The 18,245-nt window shown below is 39.8% G+C and overlaps 1 protein-coding gene across 2 annotated transcripts in view; it reads right to left on the bottom strand.

The window, feature by feature from the left end:
- Positions 1-355: 355 nt before the first annotated feature.
- PIEZO2 (piezo type mechanosensitive ion channel component 2) overlaps positions 356-18,245 on the bottom strand; it is a 284,493-nt gene continuing 266,603 nt past the window's right edge. The window contains exons 41-53 of one of the 2 annotated variants that reach the window (XM_057368929.1): positions 17,756-18,008; positions 16,890-17,019; positions 16,324-16,471; positions 15,996-16,210; positions 13,927-14,085; positions 12,461-12,608; positions 10,191-10,379; positions 9,614-9,706; positions 8,305-8,477; positions 7,185-7,307; positions 5,136-5,215; positions 3,622-3,802; positions 356-2,746 (exon numbers count right to left, since the gene is read on the bottom strand). In XM_057368929.1, coding sequence (XP_057224912.1) covers positions 2,494-2,746; positions 3,622-3,802; positions 5,136-5,215; positions 7,185-7,307; positions 8,305-8,477; positions 9,614-9,706; positions 10,191-10,379; positions 12,461-12,608; positions 13,927-14,085; positions 15,996-16,210; positions 16,324-16,471; positions 16,890-17,019; positions 17,756-18,008 — 2,145 coding nt within the window. In that variant the 3' untranslated portion in view covers positions 356-2,493. The remainder of the gene's footprint in view (positions 2,747-3,621; positions 3,803-5,135; positions 5,216-7,184; positions 7,308-8,304; positions 8,478-9,613; positions 9,707-10,190; positions 10,380-12,460; positions 12,609-13,926; positions 14,086-15,995; positions 16,211-16,323; positions 16,472-16,889; positions 17,020-17,755; positions 18,009-18,245) is intronic. The other variant, XM_057368928.1, reaches the window with a different exon arrangement.

Raw genomic sequence — 18,245 nt, forward strand, 5'->3', positions numbered from 1 at the left:
GCAGGATTTGCTGCATTTGCCTTAGGTCATGCAGTAGCCAGCAGATAATTTCTCCAGCATCCTGACATCTGCCTTTCAAGGAAGCCCTGCCCCTGCTGTAGCAACTGCCCAGGCCATGCCCCAGGAGAGCAGCTGACACACCTGCATTAWCACAAATCTCTCCAGACCCTTGGGGCATGGAAGTGCACTCTATCATGTCCTCCAGGCTGTTAATTTAGATATTAGATGGTACTGGCTACAGTACTGAACTCTTAGAATGCCCCCAGAATCTGKCTGCCAGTTCAACTCTATCTGGACAGCTGGGCTCAAAGGATGGTCTGGTACAATTCTCACCTGTTGCAGTCAGCTCTCAGTCCATATGAATGATTTGACTATAGGTGGTTTCAAAAATAAATAAATAAATAAAACCAACAGAAGAATCCTTTTATTTTCAAAGTTTGATCAATCCATGAAAGAAATAGAGCAGCACATTTTTTGCAAAGCCCAAACAACTGTACAGCTCATTCTGAAGACAGATTTTTCTCACCAGAAATGAAGGAACCAGGAAGGGAGCTGGGACCAGCTGTGGCCGGCATGGTTCTGCTGGCTGGTACCTTTAGAAGCACATGAGCTCCTTCATACTTCTCCTTCCAGTGTTGATCTCCTTAAAATCACTGAACACCCAGGTGAGGATCCATCTAACTATAMAGGAATTTTAGCATCCCTGGATGCTATGTCAGGGCTGCCCTGTATATTTCAATTTTCATTCACAGGACCTATGGAAGAAATGGAGCAAAACTCTCCAGGGGGRAATGCTGCCTGGCTTTATGAGCCACCTTTTTGTTACACTTAAGAGGAAATCAGGTTGTCTTCCAGTGAGTTCCAGTCACCAAATTATTTTATTGTTACAATATCATGAAGCAATTTTTATTTTGTGCACTTCAAGGTGCTCAAAATGTTAGTTTTCACAGTATAGAATGGATGTGACAGCATTTGTCATGGAAGCACTCAGCAGAGTATGTTTCAACTTCATTTAGTTGTGCTGTTTTACGAAGTTCCGCAGTAAAATGTACCAGCAAATTATGTTAGTTTCTTTCTGGTGATTAACTAATCATTCATATAATAAATAGCAGCTAACTACAAGAAAGAGATTTATTTGTCACAGAATTAGAAGAATGTCAAACTTTTCCCATTTTATGTAAAAAGGCAGAGGAAAAATACTTCTAAAATGACTTTGCAACATGTGCTTTATTTTAAGTCATTACTGAATCAAAACTACAAGTATACCCTTTTAGCATACCCTACCCACTCAATGATTTTTTTTTCTCAGTATTTTATTTTTAACATGGAAAGAAACCTACATTGCAATTGTAAATTTTCATGCTACAATGTTCTCTAATGAGCCATTTGTTTCACTAATAATAGCAATTGAAAAAAAAGGGCATTTTCCGAGCTCGTATGTATGTCTATATTTGGGATCTTAAAAAAAAAAAAAACAACCTGTCTCAGATGTAAAAATRTGACTTGGTATATGTAAACATTTTCGTATACCTGAAAAACTGGAAGAGTATCAGTTAACAGCAAAACAACAGTTGCCTTAAACCATCAAAATGGGAAAAAGCATGTCAGGGGAGCAAAGAGAAGCACACACTATTCAGTCTTTAAAGGGTTATAAGAAATGAAGTAGCTCATTAGGTCATTGATTTCACTTTTTCTCATCCAATGGAAAGCAGTAATTCTGAAGAGAATGGCCCAGCAGAACACCCCTTAATTCACCATAATTATTCTAGCCATTGGTTAATCTTGACTAAGTGTCAAGTTTCAGTTGCTTTTTTTTTTTCCTGAGAAAAGTCATTGATGTTTGATGGAAATGTCTCCTGTGACTGTACAAATAAAATAAGGCATTTAAAGAGATTGTTACTTGTTTTCTTTTTGCTGACAGAGGCTTGTCCACAGTGTCCTTTGTACATCAAAACCTCCGCTTTTCTACAAATGGGCATGGCTAGAATGTCTTCAGTTCCCACTGTGGCCCTGGGTGTTGGGTGTCCTGAAGGCTCCTCAGTGTCCCATTACTGTAGCTTGTAAATCAGTGATGTACAACTGCATATTGCACAATCCAAACTGTGTGGCTCCAGAAAGGATTAAGAAGGTACGCTGGAGTCATCTGGGTTTTCACTCCTTTCGTTTCTTTTTATGTTGTAATGGTCGTCTGGAAAATTCAATTAGCCAGACAAAGATGCAAACTTTTTTGCTGATTAAGTTACAAAGCAGTCCCCAGATTGTAGGGGAGTGGCACATTAAAAAAAMCAAATCATTCAGCCTTCTTCACCGTTGATCCTTAATTTGAAAGGCAGCATGGATTCCTAAGGCCGTAGCTTCCAGGATTCCTTCAGTGAAAAATCATCGCTACCCAGCTATAAAAGGCTTAGCTCTTAAGAGAATATTGTGCTTTTTTTCTTTTTCCTTTAAAATTCAGGTTAAACCACCTTGATTTGCAGTATGATGCCAAAGAGATCAATTAGTTTTTTCCCTAGTCCACTTGATCATAGTCTCTGGTGAACGATACAGGAATATTAGTTTGGCGTACAGGTCTTCCTCTAGTTCCAGTTCTCCAGTCTCTCGCACGAGGAAGATGTCAGTACACAGCTTCAGGATTCGGTCTACATTGGGGAGCTCCTCAAACATGATGGAGTGAGAGATCCCACTGAAAAATTCACGGACAAACTTCCCTATCACCAGGACAACTGAGGCRTACAGTCCCATAATGCTGAAAAGAAACAAAGGAAGAGTTCAAATTGTGCCTTTTAAAAGGGCAGCCAAGTGTGAGGAGGCTCATCTGCAWGGCTAACTGTAGTCTGTCAGCTGGGTGAACATTAATTTCTAATTAGGATCTCRTTTCTGCTGTGCTGCAGGATGACGAAAATAAGATGTTTTCARACACTGCACAAATCTGGAATCATAAACAGCTGAGGCTGCTGGCTTAAATTGTTTAGCCCCAGTTGCTGATGCTCTCTTGTCCTGCCTGCCACAGCTTTGAAGTCACAATGGGAAATCTGAGAGCAGCTGGCTGCTAAAGGCAAACAATTTGTCAGGTTTCATCTCTAATATTTTTTATKGAGGTATATGTAACTGGTGACAAACTAACATTTACCTGTGCCCCCTGATAATTCTTCTATGGGGGCTTCTCCAAAATCCTAACAGAAGGAWGTATCTCCTGGGAATGCTTAGTCTCCTGCCTTCCTCTGTCTGTGGAGATWTATTTCATAACTGTTTCACATCCAAGGTCCTGACTACAAGATTGGAAAGGTCACCAAAACCAGCCAGAGTTTGGGCCTGCAGAACTTGACCTGCACCTAAACTAACATATTCTGAATTATTTCACTTCAATAGGAAATTGGTGTGAAGGGTGCTTCTGTTTTTATTTCCACTGGGGAGCAGTTCTCAGGGGTAATACCAGCCTTGCAAATATTAACCCTTCTATATTAATAGACATGGTTTGAAAATCTCACAACACTCTTTTCAAAATGTTGTCATGTTCAAATGCTGCAACAATGAAAAAGAAATAACCCCCCCAAATCAGCAAGTCACTTCCACTTCTATCTTGCATACTTTATTTAAATTTATGTAAAGATTTTTTCTTACCCATAACCAGCCAAGAATCCAAGGCTTGGCGGACTGACTTTATCACTGAATATGAAGAGTTCAAGGCTCTCTTGTGATGTTTTTTGTCTTTTTCCAAGCTGATTCAAAACCCACCACTCACGAACTCCATCTTCAGAYACATTTTTGACCAGGGAAACTGTAATATTTTCCCACTTGCAGTCTATTGAAAAAAAGAAGTGTTAATATATATAYACACCAAGAATTGCAAAAATCAAACTATTTTGGAACAGATACTTCAAACATCTGCATTCTAAAATGACTGAGCAATGCAGAAGAAAAATGCTCCTAAACTCCATTTTACATTATTTTTGTATACAAAAGCATAAAGTCCAGAGTTCTGTGTTTGTTTTTTTTTTTCTGCAAATCTTASCTGAATCTTCATAAAATAAATAAAATACTTTGTATCACCTACATTCTCTTCTGTACAGCTGTCAAATAATTTTGTTTTTTTCAGGCCAAAATATCAATAGCACTCATCCTATCTGCATTTCAGGCCTAGAGAAATACATGTAATCTGGAAGGATGGCAGTAGCTTCTGTATCTCAGAATGGAACTAACAGTGTAAACAGTTTATATCTTGATATAAAATGTATTTTTCTTTTATATCAGAAAAAGGATATTATCCTATTTTATGCATACTGGTCACACTGGACAGCAGAGGGACTCTGGTCTTCCTGAATGGATATTATATGAATTTATATTCTTTATATATAATGAATCTAAGGTTAAATACTTGACCAGTGACAGTGAAGAACTCGTCACTTATTGCTACTCACAGMGCTGGGTTCAGCCCCAAGAATTATTTTTCCCAATGAATCTAAACAAAGAACCTTGACAGGAACATAATACAGAGCACTACTACTATTACACTCGAGCTCCAAATTTAGCTTCCTTGAGAAAGTTGCTTAGATGAAGGCTTGTTCCTACTCTTCCACCCCAACAGGTTTTTCACACATGTATATGTGCATGTGTTCATTATTCTGTATGTCTGTGAGTCCCTGTATGGATTCTGATTTGTTAATAGCATTCTGAAATTCAATGATTTATCTGAAGTGGATTCTTTGTAGACAATAAGGAAGGAACAGCTTAAAAAAATAACGCAATGTCATTATTTAAGCTGAGGAGCTGCATTTTCAGACATGCAGCACTATGGACTGTTCACACTGAGGTAGCAGGGACATGTGGAGAAGGGGAACTTGTGCTCACTAACACATGAAACAAAGGAAAACAGCTCCTAAAGCAGACTTGAAGGAAATGAGACAGACTTCATCCTTAAGCTCTTTACTGTTAAATCCAAAGCTAAAATACATCCAGATGCATTTCCTGCCTTATACTGTATTACCTTATCTCCCCTCAAGCTTGCAGACATCAAGTAGAAACCACTTTAAGTGCATTTCAGACTGAGGTGCCCGTAACAGCTGTGAATGTGCAAGTGTGAGTGCTGCCTTCACTTCTTTAAACCATCCCCTGTTTTCCATGGTCTGGACACATACCTCTCAACAGCTGCTTTATGGGTTTTGCCAGAGAATCACTAGGAGCCTTGATGTAGTATGGGTACACTTCCTCTAATGTTCTGGAAAAAAAAGAGAAATAAAATATTTCATATTTTTATACCTCTAAAATAATTTAGAAACACCTAACAGTGTATACTATRCACAGTTCCCAGTAATTCTTGGCTTAAGCTATGACTTTATAGGGCTCAGATATCACATCTGAAAATTAGCTGGATTTTTCATCTGTGTTTTGTCAGAACTTCAGCTGAGAACTCCATCCATAATGTCACCATTCACACACCATGAATTCCACATACCTGGGGCATGTGTGTTTGCAAGGAATGTAGACTTTATACTTTGTTTCCCTTTTTTAAAAAGCTGCTTTTATAGTTAGCTATAAAGTCATAAATAAAGGCAGGACATCACCAGTAATAAACAAGCTAGAAAAATATGTAGCTAGAAAAATACGTGGTGAGCACACCTATTACTTCAGAATGCAAGGTCTTTTGATAACAGTAACTGAAAACAGCAAGAGTTTTTGCCAGAACTTTTCATTGGGAAATATTTCCACAGTTTTTAGGAGGATTTCAAACTTATAAAGATGTTTGTAAAAGTTCTTCCACTGGGCTCATCTCCAGTGAGAGTAAATTACCAGTATCTAGARGGARACACATTTCATTAAAAGCAGAGACRCTAACATTTTCCTCAATTGACTGACAAATTCCAGGGAAAAGGAGCTCTCAGAGAWGTCCTGTGACACTTGGCCACATTGCATGCACCAAGCTGAGGAAAAACAAGAGTGKCCAATTGAAAATCCCTTCTGATCACTCCAGAAGGTCCAAGAAAAGGRAAGAGCTCAGCAGCTTAATTTTCCCAGCAGAAGTGGTGGCAGAAAGCTCCCTGTTAAAGGACCTGAATGGTACTAGCTGCCACAACCATTTTTCCTTCATGACCAAGTAAAAAAATCTTAAATCTACAAAACTACTGCAAGGTAGGCAAATGTAACTATATCTTCCTTGTTACTGCTTGCCTCCTGCAAAGAGAGAATTATGAATTAATTACTTCTTCCCACAAATGAGAAAAATGTACTCTCTCTGGCCCTACATCTTAGGAAATATTGCTCTATCTTCACAGCAGAAAAGAGGCATTAAATATTTTTAAGTGCAATGATCACACATGCAATAGCAATCTGTTTGGATGTACAAGTGTGTGTGAGTGCAGAAAAACAGCTGCACACAGAAAAGGCAAATTAATTTCTACCTACTAATAGATAAGAACTTCTCAGAGTTTTCAAAATCCCAGCTGGTCTCAGCTTAATCTTTTCAACTCTTGTGGCCACAAGTCTGATCAAGTGGCCTTCAGGGATGATGTGTTGGCTTAGCAGAACTTAGAAACAACTGTTGTAAAGCAATCCCCAGTGAGAAGCTGGTAGAGGAAGAGCCCGACTCTTCTCAAGAGTCTGAAAAGAGGCACCATTGCTGTTAATGCTGTAAGGCTTTATCCATGGAATAATGTTTGATATTCATATGAAGAGCCTGCCTTGTGAATTTCCAGCACAGGAAAGGATCTGATGTCAGAAATGACTGCAGATGTTACCCTTTGACCTCAGTGATGCAACACTTCCTTGCCATTCTCCTACTATTCAAGAGTAACAATGTGAAATGCAGGCTGGATGGTTATCTAGAACAAAAAAATCCTCAATACAACATCCTCAGATTAAGATGAACTGATGTAATTCAAAGGTGAGTTGAACTGTGAATACACTGTAATGAACTTGTGCTTATCCAACAAATCAAAGAAGTTACTAATAGCTTCACCATGCTTGCTGTTGGTGATCCAGTGTTCATGGTCCTTTCAGCCTAYATTTACAATAGGAAACAAGTTTTTACCTTTAATATTACTATTACTTGGCTTTAATGGTGTTGGCATCTTTGTTAGAGGGAGATAGATGGGCAGACAAATCAAACAGTTGYACAAGCTTGACCTCCTCGGGAAATCAAACTTCAAAAGGGAAAGTTTGCAGATAAACAGAAAAAGAAAATAACTTACACCTTTTCCAGCTGTGGTTGCTGTCCATCCATCATTGTAGCAATATCTTTTCTGGTATGGTTTTTTAGGGAAAAGGTAAGTTTATCTGATGCTATTTCAGCTTTGGCACCAAGGGAGAGATTTCTGTTGTAAGTAAAAGGAAAACACGCTGAGAACCCACAACGAGAGGAAACCTAAGCACTCGTTTGCTGAGGGCAAGAGCTGATTGTTTAACTAGTCTAGCTGCACTGACCCTGGCAATCCTAGCCTGTGATAAAGCATCATGCTACCTATACCTGAGATGGGCTGTTTTTTTTCACAGAGAGTATTTAGCAGCCTAAAAATATAGTTTTTCTAACTGACTATGCCTCTGCATGTATTACAGGAGATGAATGACAGATTAATGTATTTTTGCTCTGACTTTAGGCAACGGGATCATTCAGGATCATTGACTTAACTCCAATWTAATCCAGCAATCTACAGGAATCTCAGCTGGAGACAGCAGCCAACAAATGACCTTGGTGACTGGGTGGGCTCTAGCTGCGTGCAACAACTTTAAATTCTAGGCTGTCTCTGTCAGAAACTTCATGGGGCCAAAGGAATCTCAAGTGAACAGGCAAAGGTCTCAACAAAATGGATCTGTGCCATTGTTATGGTATTTGCACACCAAAATGGCTTTTGTCAGTTCCAGACTGCCTTAATAAGAGGACCAAGAATTTCTGTTTGTATTTCCTATTTTCCTTTATATAGGTTTTCTGCCTTAACTAGGTCCAAGTATTCATTTTCCATAAATGCTAATAAGGTTGTTGTTAAGGCCTGTTCATTTGAATATTTCCATGTAAAACTGACTATATTTTTTTTTCTTCCTTCTCATCAAATCCCATTGAAAATTCCACCTTATCATTTTAAATAATCTACTTGGTTCCACTTCTTTATTTTTTGAGAATTGCAGGCACCAAATGCTTCTTTGGGTAATAAAAGTGACTTTTCTCTGTCTCTCTCCCTCCTACTCTCAGAGTTTGCTGTGCCATACAATAGAATTTTCTGAAAAACTAAACCAAAAAACGCAGCATGGAACTGTTCTACTGAGCAAATGCTTGGCAAATGATCCATCCACCTTGTAGCAGCTTTGTTTAATTACCTCTGAATGGTCCATGAAAGAACTACTCTGAAATCAGCTGAAAAGTCTAGAAGTCCCTGTATCATTTTCTTTCTGCTGGGAGGACTGATGGTCCACAAAGAGTTTGAATTCCCCTCTAGATCTGCTCGAGTTATATCTTCTCTTCCATAGCCCTCTAGAAACTGCAAAGCAGCCTGTAGGTGCAGAAGAGGAGAAGAAAATTACAGTGCAGAGATATTCACAAGACACGGAGCCACATTTCCCAGTCAGAAGAATTGTAAATGTTCAATCAATTAGAAGTGCAGTGGTGTGCACTGATTGTTTTCCTCAGGTACCAACTGGGGCTTGAGATAGGAAGGGGAATCAACAAAGTATAAAAAGGTAAAACRAAGCTCAAAAGGCAAAACAAAAGTGGCCTAATTTTTTGGTAGCCATGATGGCCAGAGTGAGTCTGAAAGTTYATGAAGTAAACTCTGTAGAGTCTATTTAAACTCCAGTTAAAATTTCACTCCGTCTTTTGTTAAGTATCTTTCTGCATAGAGAAGTGTCTGCAAATGATAAAGCACCTTGAACCTTGTAACCTCCAAATGGATCCAGGTTACATCATTAGTGCTATTGTACAGGGCTTCTTGGTAGGATCCAATATCCAATWCTAATATCAAATTCTTGAATGGGCTAGGAGCAAACTCTTCTTTTACAGTTATATCTGATCAAATGCCAGCTCCATTACCAATGCAACAGCTCCTACTGATTGCAAGTCTTTTTTTTTTTCTATAGAATCTTGTGAAAACTGTGCATGTTGCTCCATGAAACACTGAGATTATGCTTAAATGYTTATGCTTTGACACTTTAATGTCAAAACATTTCTAGGCTAAGCACCCTTCCTTTTGACAGCACCACTACTCCTCACTGGGAGGTGAAAGTTGTGTGTGCTCTAGGAATGTGCATGGGGATTAAAAGCACATAAAACTGTCGTGTCCCCACAGCATGGCTCTTCTTGGCAGTACACAARCAGCATCACATCTCCTGAAGGTGTGTGTCATTTAGAGGGGAGGGTTTCATCCAGACAACAGGGCAGCTGGGTTTCTGCCTTCCAGGATTTTGTGCAAAGGTGTCTGCATTAATGGTGGCTTGTCTCACCATAACCCAGCCCTGTCCTGACAAATGATGTGTCTGAACTTTTATTCATGCAAATCCTCTTTATAGAAATATCTTCCATTTGATGCCAGCACTGATGACCACTTATAACTACACAAGGAAAACTCACAAAAGGCCTCCATGGAAACATGCACACATTTTTAAGCAGTGAGGTATTCTACATTTCACTTACAGTGTTACCCCTATAGCTTCTCAGAAAATCATTGAACTCATTTGGCTCCAAATCCTTGAGCTGATTCTGCTGAGCGCTCATGGTAAAAATAGGCTGGGAAACAAAAGAACACACACTTATCACATTTACTTCACATTGGCTTCTACATCCACAGCACAGCATCCTGTGTATATCACAGTCCAAGACACAGTACAGCATCCTGTGTATCACAGTCCAAAACAATTATGGCACTCAATTCGACAGGAAAAAGTCATCATCTCATTCCACTGAGACACAAGCTACCTACAATTAACTTGTGTCTAGCACATGGACCTATAGGCAGTTATCTGAGTGTACCTGGTGTAGCATATTTTATTCAGTTTCCACTGCAAATATATTCTGGTTTTTAATTTGWAAATGAAAATTTTACATCAGTGAGAAACGAATATTTTTAAACCCCAAAGGGGTCATCTGTGGAAGCTTACCAGATACCTTGCATAAAGCAGGAGAGTTCAATTCAATAAAAGGAAGAAGAAAYAGTGCAAAGAAATACAGTGCAAAGAAACAGAGTTTGCTTTTAGTGTTTCTTCTTTTTTACCTGATAACCTCCTAGAGTTATTGTGATTGATACATCTAGAGGCTTGTTGGTGATGCCTGCAACAGATTTGATTAAAGACATGAAGAGCAGTGGGAACCAGACAATACAAATCAGCAAGACGATAATCATGCCACCCATTCCATACTTCACAACTTTCTTTTTCTTCTGGCCTCTCGGTTGGGGRTATCTCTGCAAAAGCAAACAGCAATATGGTAATGTCTCTTCTATCAGGTATACACTTCAYATCATTTGATGGGTGAACAAATAACAAACTCCTTAAGGCACACTTCCTTYCATAGATCTTGAAATGCAGCAAACTGTATATTGTGGAGGATGGAGGGAGCAGGAAAATTGTTTGCCAGCACCTGACATGCACAATTAGTAAGACTGTCTGATGTTGCACTTCCTCCACATTCATTTTACACCTCACTTACAGTATTTTTAAGAATTCACAGACTTGATCCAGTTTGTTTCTAGTGAATTCCACACCAACTGCAATTAACACGTTTACAATTTTGTTGCTGTTCCTAAAATCTTGATACTGCTGATGTAACATTCTTCTCTTTCTTAGCTTCTGAGGACAAGTGACTGCATTTCTTCTCCCTTCAAAGCAGATCACATGGCATGTTTGTTCTGTCTTGCCCRTAATTTCTGTCCTCTATTACTTGCCTCATGACTGAACACTCTTAATACTTTTCACCATCCTGTAAAATGTCTTACTTTCACTGTAATTTATTTTGGTGTAATTCTCTTACAGGATTTAACTCTGCAGTGTCTAGTAGCCTGTCTTCCATGCACTGCTCACCACATGTGCAAAATAAAGATTCACTGTACTGCACTGCACATTAAATACACCAGGAATCTGGCTTTCAGGAAATTGTTTTTTCTTTGCAACATGAATCTATAAAGCCCTATGAGAATATTGAATTTGTAATACAATGCTATATTTAAAACCAATTATTTACTTTTCAAAAGCAGCATATCAAGTCATTTGTCTAGTGCCACAGAAAACCGTTTTCATTAAAATATCATATCAAGATCAGCAGGGGTATATTATTTGTCTGTAGGGGATCAGTTCAGGCACCTTTAATGACGTTATGGAACATCCCAGAGAGACTCCAGCAGCTCAAGTACTTAGGCATGCCACTCAGTGAGAGAGAGAGAACCAAAGAACCTTGAACACTCTTAAAGCCATGACACAGTTATTTTGCTGCATGGTGTTAGCACACACACACCAGCCTAGACATGGAAATCTTCCCATGTCAGATCCCTGCTACACAGAATGTGAATTGTAGCRTAAAAAAATGTGGTGAGAGGGAGAGTCAAAGGGGAACTGGGTTATTGCTTCTCCAACTCCTGAAGTTCTTCAGAACTCCTTCCATTCATGGCAGAAGCAGGAGACAAAGAGAAAAGCCTTTATGCAAGACTTGTGTGCACTTTAGCCCTGAGTTAATCCAAGTGACAAACTTGGAAAGTAATTGCCATTAAGAGAYGGGATTATAATAAAAGCAGAAATACGTCAGTAACACTTAAAAGTAAATCCATTTCAATGCAGATGTAGAATTTCTGACTGGTTTGGTCACTCTTAAATTAATGTTTAATTTCTTTTTCAAATTGGCAAAATAAGCAAGCATATGGTTGCAATCTTTATAGCAGTTATAAAGAATCCAGAGTTTGCAAGTTTAATTTGAACTGAAGCTTAAATGATTTAAAGAGACTGAAATTTCAGTGAGACAAATGGTGGGTTTATCTGGCCTGCAGTTCAGTTCTGGATGTGCAGGGAAGATAAAGCTGAGTTCCCTCTGCAGTTAGATGAACTCGGTGTCCCTGGGACCAACACTGTAGGGCATGAGCTCTTCCTTCTACTGAGCTTTCTCCTCAGCTGCAGCYTCCCTGCTACTCCAGGTTACTTATTTAGTTGTGTGTGAACTGTGTGAACACCAGGACTTCCAACCCCAGCCTTGAAACCCAGGCATGCATTTAAGCCAGCAGGCACTGCCGTGGAGAGGAATGTGCTTGTGGAGTTCATGCTAATGGTGGAAAAATCAGCTGGGCACAAAACCGAAGCCATTTGAAGTTTCATTTGTGGTGGCTGCCAACTAACGTAAAGTAACCAAAAGTCTGAGTATTTCTGAACACAAGTGCCAGGCATGTCTTCTAAGAAATTTTTTTATGGTGGATTTCCCATTTATTTAGGGACTCGTGATTATTTCTCTTCCCTTCTGCATGGGGGATAGAAGGCCTGGTTTGCTCATATGGGGTTTCCTTACTTTTTCTGAYTCTCGCCAGCACTTCAGGATGAAAATATGAGCATAGATATCTTCAACACAGATCCAGCTGGAAAGACTGAGAGTGGTATCAGTCCAAACCCAGTCCATTACTGCTCTCAGCTCAGTCAAAAATGGAACTAGGCGGAACCTGAAGGGAGACCACAGCAGAGAACTCRTCAGAAACAGAGGCATCACATCAAACAAGCACAGCAAGTGCACATATGACAAGAGGCAGAATTAAGACAACATGGAAAGAGCTTAAGGGGGATTTTGTAAACACAAATTCAATTACATACTGAAATTGCCATAGCTCATGTTCCTCTAGATCTCCTAGTCAGGCTTTAAACTTGCTTTTGCATCATTACATCCAATAATTGTGACTGAGCCACTGATGGAAAGTACTAGACTTTCCTGTATCTCTAAATTCCTCTGACCTGGAAGTGGAGGACATGTTTCCCACAGGATGGTGGGAATTTGTTTGATACATCCTTACACMAAGTGCTGCACAGGATCTTTGCAGCAGGTGGGCAGCCCTCAGCTGCATAGGGAGCTGGGCTTTGGGACTCAGGATTTAGCAGCAGAAGGTGGAAATCAACAGGAAATCAAAATGCACAGAGCAGCTGTTCAATTGCATCATTCCCTTTCCTAGTCCCACACTCTCCTGATCAGCCAGGTCTTGTGTGAGGAAAGCTTTCTTCTCTAACTTTTCCTTGGAATGCAAGAAGCCCACACTGCAAATACTGCAAAAAGGCTGAAACTATTCCAGTTTTTCTGTGAAATACATACATGCTTCAGACTGGCTTAATCACAAGGCCACTATAACAGTGTCAGTGGAGAGTGTGGTCTGCCTCTGTAAGGCCACCTTTCTCTCTGAGGTGATGCTGTCCCCATTCCTTCACTAACACTCTAAACTCCTCAAGAGTTTCAAATATGCAGCACTTCTCAAAGCAAACACTTATTTTTGTACTTATTTTTCAGTTCTTATTTCTCAAGGATATTGTCTTTCACTGTACTCCTTTCACCTGCTGAGGTAGAGCCTGTAGACCTGCTCCAAAGGTCTCTTTGGGATTTGACACCTTACTGCTTTTTAGGACTGCAGAACTAATAACATTACCTGTTTTCTAGCACAGTGTGTAACCCCTATTTCTGTTCACAAAGATGATTTCTTAGAAGTGTTAAAAATATCCCTTTCCTAGGGGACTGAATGTCTGAGTGGTATATCAGGCTTCTGTTTTCAGACTGGGAAATGGAATTTTATGAAGTTTGCCTTGCAGAAATAGATGTCTATTTTTTTCTTGTGGACTACCAAGACATATGGCATATACCAAGTGTGCTGTGCAAAATTTACTGTCTTATTTCCAGCAACCTGTGAAGAAAAGTAATGAATGACCCTAGCATTTCACTATAAGAGATCCCTATTATACAAAAAAAAAAAAAAAGAAGAAAGGCAGTAACTCTGTGCTTACCCTTGAAATAAGAACAGGTTGACATAGTTGTAACTTTTTGTGAGGAAGTTGCCAAGAACACGAGTTGGATATCCGCAGCGGATCTGATAAGCTGATAAGCCAAAATAAACACATTTCACAAARTACCAGAGCTGGGCAACTGTATTCTGGCTAAATTTCCTGTAAAGGAAAAGATAAAGGGAAATGAGCTTTGTATCTGTGTGAGACTAAATTAGCTTGAAATGTTTTCTTGCTCCTGGCAGTTTCCCCATCCTGACGTCTTGATTTCTGACCCCACGGCAGGGTTAAAACAGTGTTGGAAAGACACTGAATGAAAAAGACTACAACCAATGCCATCCAATGCCACCTCAGGGTTACAGGGAAGAGAGGCTGGGAATAGGCTCCCCAAAGAGTGAGTGAGGGCTTTGGGCAGAGCTCTCTCCCTCTGGATGCTGGAGGTCCCTTGGTGCCCAACACACACCATTCTTCCTTGGCCCCCATGACAGCACAACCCTCTTTGAACCCTAAACAAAAACTAAATCATGGCAGCTTTAGGGGCTGTTTGTGTTCATGGCAGCMCCTCATCCAGGAATTTAAGATGGAGTGACCTCTGAAAATATTTTYCACCCTTCCCTSYTKRMYYMMWWYYTTTTYCMAWWAAWWRKTYCCCKKYYKRRGRAMMYKSYYCMRKKKTYMAMMAMMRWKRARRRKTTTYMWYMWWWYYWAMYKGRAWTYCCCYTTTTTYTTCCAACTTGTGCCTTCTTGTCCTRTCTGAAAACAGCTTAGCTTCTTCTCAATGCCTTATTGATGGGCATGGAGACAGCTGGAGAGACAGCTTTTAACTTTCTCTTCTCCAGACTGAGTAATCTCAGCCGTTCCTCACATGTGCCATTTCTGGTTGCCATTCAATAGCACAGTGGAACTGCAGCAGATGCCTTATGATGGACAGGATTTGTCAGCCAGCCATAATCCAATATTTTCAATTAAATCCCTCGGAAGTATTTTAATAAGAAATTTGCAGTKATTTCTAAGACTCCAAGTCTGACTTAGAATGAATACAGGACATTTCAGATGCAGAGTTGAGATTAACAACTTGATATTTGATTTCCCAAAAGCACAGACAAACYCAAAATTAATTTATTTCATAACAATCACTAATGTGCAGTAGATAAGAGATCCATTTTAAAAATGCATTTTTTTTCTTGATTTTGGAACAGTTGCTACTGCATTGAGAAAAGAAAATGTTTGGTTTTGAGAGAGTGAGACCTTTCAGTCTTTACACTATGCACCTTTTTTGTTTTTCCCAGTAAAATAGCTTGACTTATAACAAAACATAATGTGCCCAGGTGACACACWCAATTTCCATATACAGTCAAAGGAGTGAGGGAAATACTTCGAGGCAACTTAAAGTAGGAAGAGGGGAGTTAGCCAAACACTAGGGAGGGAACCTTAACTCGTTTGCACTGCAGACTGAGATAGCAAGTGCCTTGAGCCATGAAATGCGAAGTGTTAAGTTTGGGAGTGAGCCTGACCATGCATGTGACACAAAATTTCATGCAGCAGGTGACCACCTCCATTTCCAAAGCCAAGTGGCAGAACTACGGGAGGAGAAATTTGCTCTTCAGAAMAGATACATATTTGAGACATTGCTCAGTTTAAGCAGATTTAAATCCATGGTTCATTTGTTTCAGGAAAGTGATAAATTGTTAAGTTACTCTGAGGGAGACATTTTCTACTTGCTCTTCTAAAGCAGCATGCAGCAGCCTTGGGAACTGGGAATTGGATCAGAGGCCAACATTGTCTCAGCTCAAGGCTCTAATCACTCAATTACAGGCAATTTCTTTCACCTGCTTGCATTTTGGCCTAAATTGAGAATATTTCTGTACATATATAACTAATCCTTCATCCAACTTACATTGGCCACAGTTACTGCTGTGGAAATGCATTCCAACATTCTGATTAGAAATGAGACGAAGAAGAAACTTGTTCATGATTCCAAAGCCTAGCTATAAACATCTCAAATTTAAATAAAAACAACTTGGCAGGGCATCAGTATTCAACCCYGTATTGTTTCTTTATAAGAGTTATACCTTTCTGTCACTCCAGGCAAGATAAAGAACATCCAGAAATGTATCCCRAAAACAAGGATGACCTGGAAGATGACTTTCCCCATGACAGTCTTTTTGAGGTACAGTGCTCGATCGACCACCATGGTACCAAACTGAATGAGCACCATCACCAGAAATGCCTCCGGGACCTGGTCCTCTGATAATGAAGAGGTGATATCTGCTGCAGCAGAGTGTTTCTGGAAAKCAAAATGTAAGAGTGGTCAAGGAAGAAGGACACTTGCATGATATTTAGCATCTACAGCATGTAAATCCTGCTGAGGATTTACAGAGAGATGCCTCTGTGACGTACCCCAAAAGCCCAAAATCCAAACACGATGATGATGAAGTCCACGGTATCCGCGAGGAACATGAGCACGTACACATCRGTCACTGCACTGTAGTCTGGGTGAATGAGATTGTAGAAAAACTGYCTGATGGGCACGTACACCTGGAGAGTCCTGAAACAACACAGACCACAATGGGATTGAATAACATGGAGCTTGCACTGAAGAAAGTAAAGGCTGAGTGTGGCATGATTAATACTTTTAGAAATAYCTAAGATCTACTCTGACAGCCTTCACATGGCTTCAGAGACAGCAGCCCATTGTTCTGATTGCTTCTAAACCACTGTATTGGAATTTTTTCAGTAGAAATATACATAGCCAAGCAAGTTCACATGGGATATTTAGCTTTTTTTATCAGGCAGATGCTATTTGAACCACTGCTGATTTKTCTGATATTCAGCTGATGGGACATCTGGATACAACAAACATTTGAATTAATRGCAGTAGTAGCCSGCTCCCTTCAAAATGCTGGCTTACWGCTTTASTATTTGGAACCTGCCCCCAAGCCCATTCTACTCCTCATATTGCTCACTTTTTAATTGTAAAGGCCTTGGCTTTGATCATTTGTTCTCGAAACTTTTCCATGAGAAGCTCTTTTCTAGATTTCTTGATGCTTAACACACTGCTTCCCTTCTGACTGCTGTTTCGTGTACTGGTACTTCCTGGAAAAAAGGGGAGGGAAAGAGAAAYAATTTCAAAAGAAAAGTTTAAATACGGAAGCTAGAAGGTAATAAATCTTCAGATTTCCATCCCATATGACTCTCACATTGGAAAGAAGCTTTGAAATTATTTCTTCTGCTTTTTTCTCCCCCCAATACRATAAAATCTTGAGAGTATCCAGTAAAGGTTTAATCACTGGCAGATCAAAACTTGATTAATAACTATAAAAAGAGAAGACTAGCCACAAAAGCAAGCGTTTGATTGATCTGATTCAGTCACTTCAATTAGTAATACATACATTTAGGAAGAGTACCCCTGCCCTTTTTACAAGATGTAATCTGTCTCAAAATACCTAAGAAAATCTTYTTCTCAGTTCAAGTGTCTACAAATGTAGATATGAAAAATACATATGCTTTGCRTTCCTTCTAGCTGGAGATTATGCTGGACCAGAATATCTGGATCTGGGCCACACTGAGCATTCCWCTCCCAGCTTTTGGATAATGTCCTTTTAAAAACACAATGAATCACAAAGTAGGGCTCTCCATTTGAACTTTAGGAAGGCTTGGAGAGTACTCAAACATGAACATACATCGATTCATATCCTATTTCATCACTGAGAAGCAGCAGCATTCAGTAGCCCCTGGGAGCTCTGCAGGAACCAGCCTAAAGTTTCAGCAGAATGATCCTATGGGAAATGAACATTTGTCCTTCAAATCCCAGAAATGCCATGACATTTACCTCTCTTAGATCTGTGTGAGGAGAAGCTGGACCTGTGGGAAAGCTGGGATATGCTGCTAGAACTCTTCCTCCTGATGGCAGTCTGCTGCTCGGGGAAGTGGACATGGATGGACTCCACTGATGCGGCAAGATTGACAGATTTCAAAGAGGCAGAAGAGTCTCTCCTGCCTCCTGTCAGAGAGAGYTCATCATCAGTATCCTCTTTGTTACTGGAGCTCTCTCCTTTCTCATCCTCATCCCACAATCCATGGCACTAGAGGAAAAATGAGAAGAGAACATATCAAGCCTGTATTTCTGTTACAGTATTTACCACTGAGGCGTTGCTCAGTTCAGTCACAAGGGAGAAGTCAAATTCCATGTGCTGGGATATCGCAGAATCACTCAGGTTGCAGAAGTTCTTCAAGATCATCAGTTCAACTGATAAMACAGCACATTAACCACATCCCTCAGTGCCACATCTAAACRTCTTTTAAAAACTTCYRGGGATGGY

The sequence above is a fragment of the Malurus melanocephalus genome, unplaced genomic scaffold (genome assembly GCF_030028575.1).
Source record: "Malurus melanocephalus ecotype Western Australia unplaced genomic scaffold, MMel_1.1 scaffold_99, whole genome shotgun sequence".
Lineage (NCBI taxonomy): Eukaryota > Metazoa > Chordata > Aves > Passeriformes > Maluridae > Malurus > Malurus melanocephalus.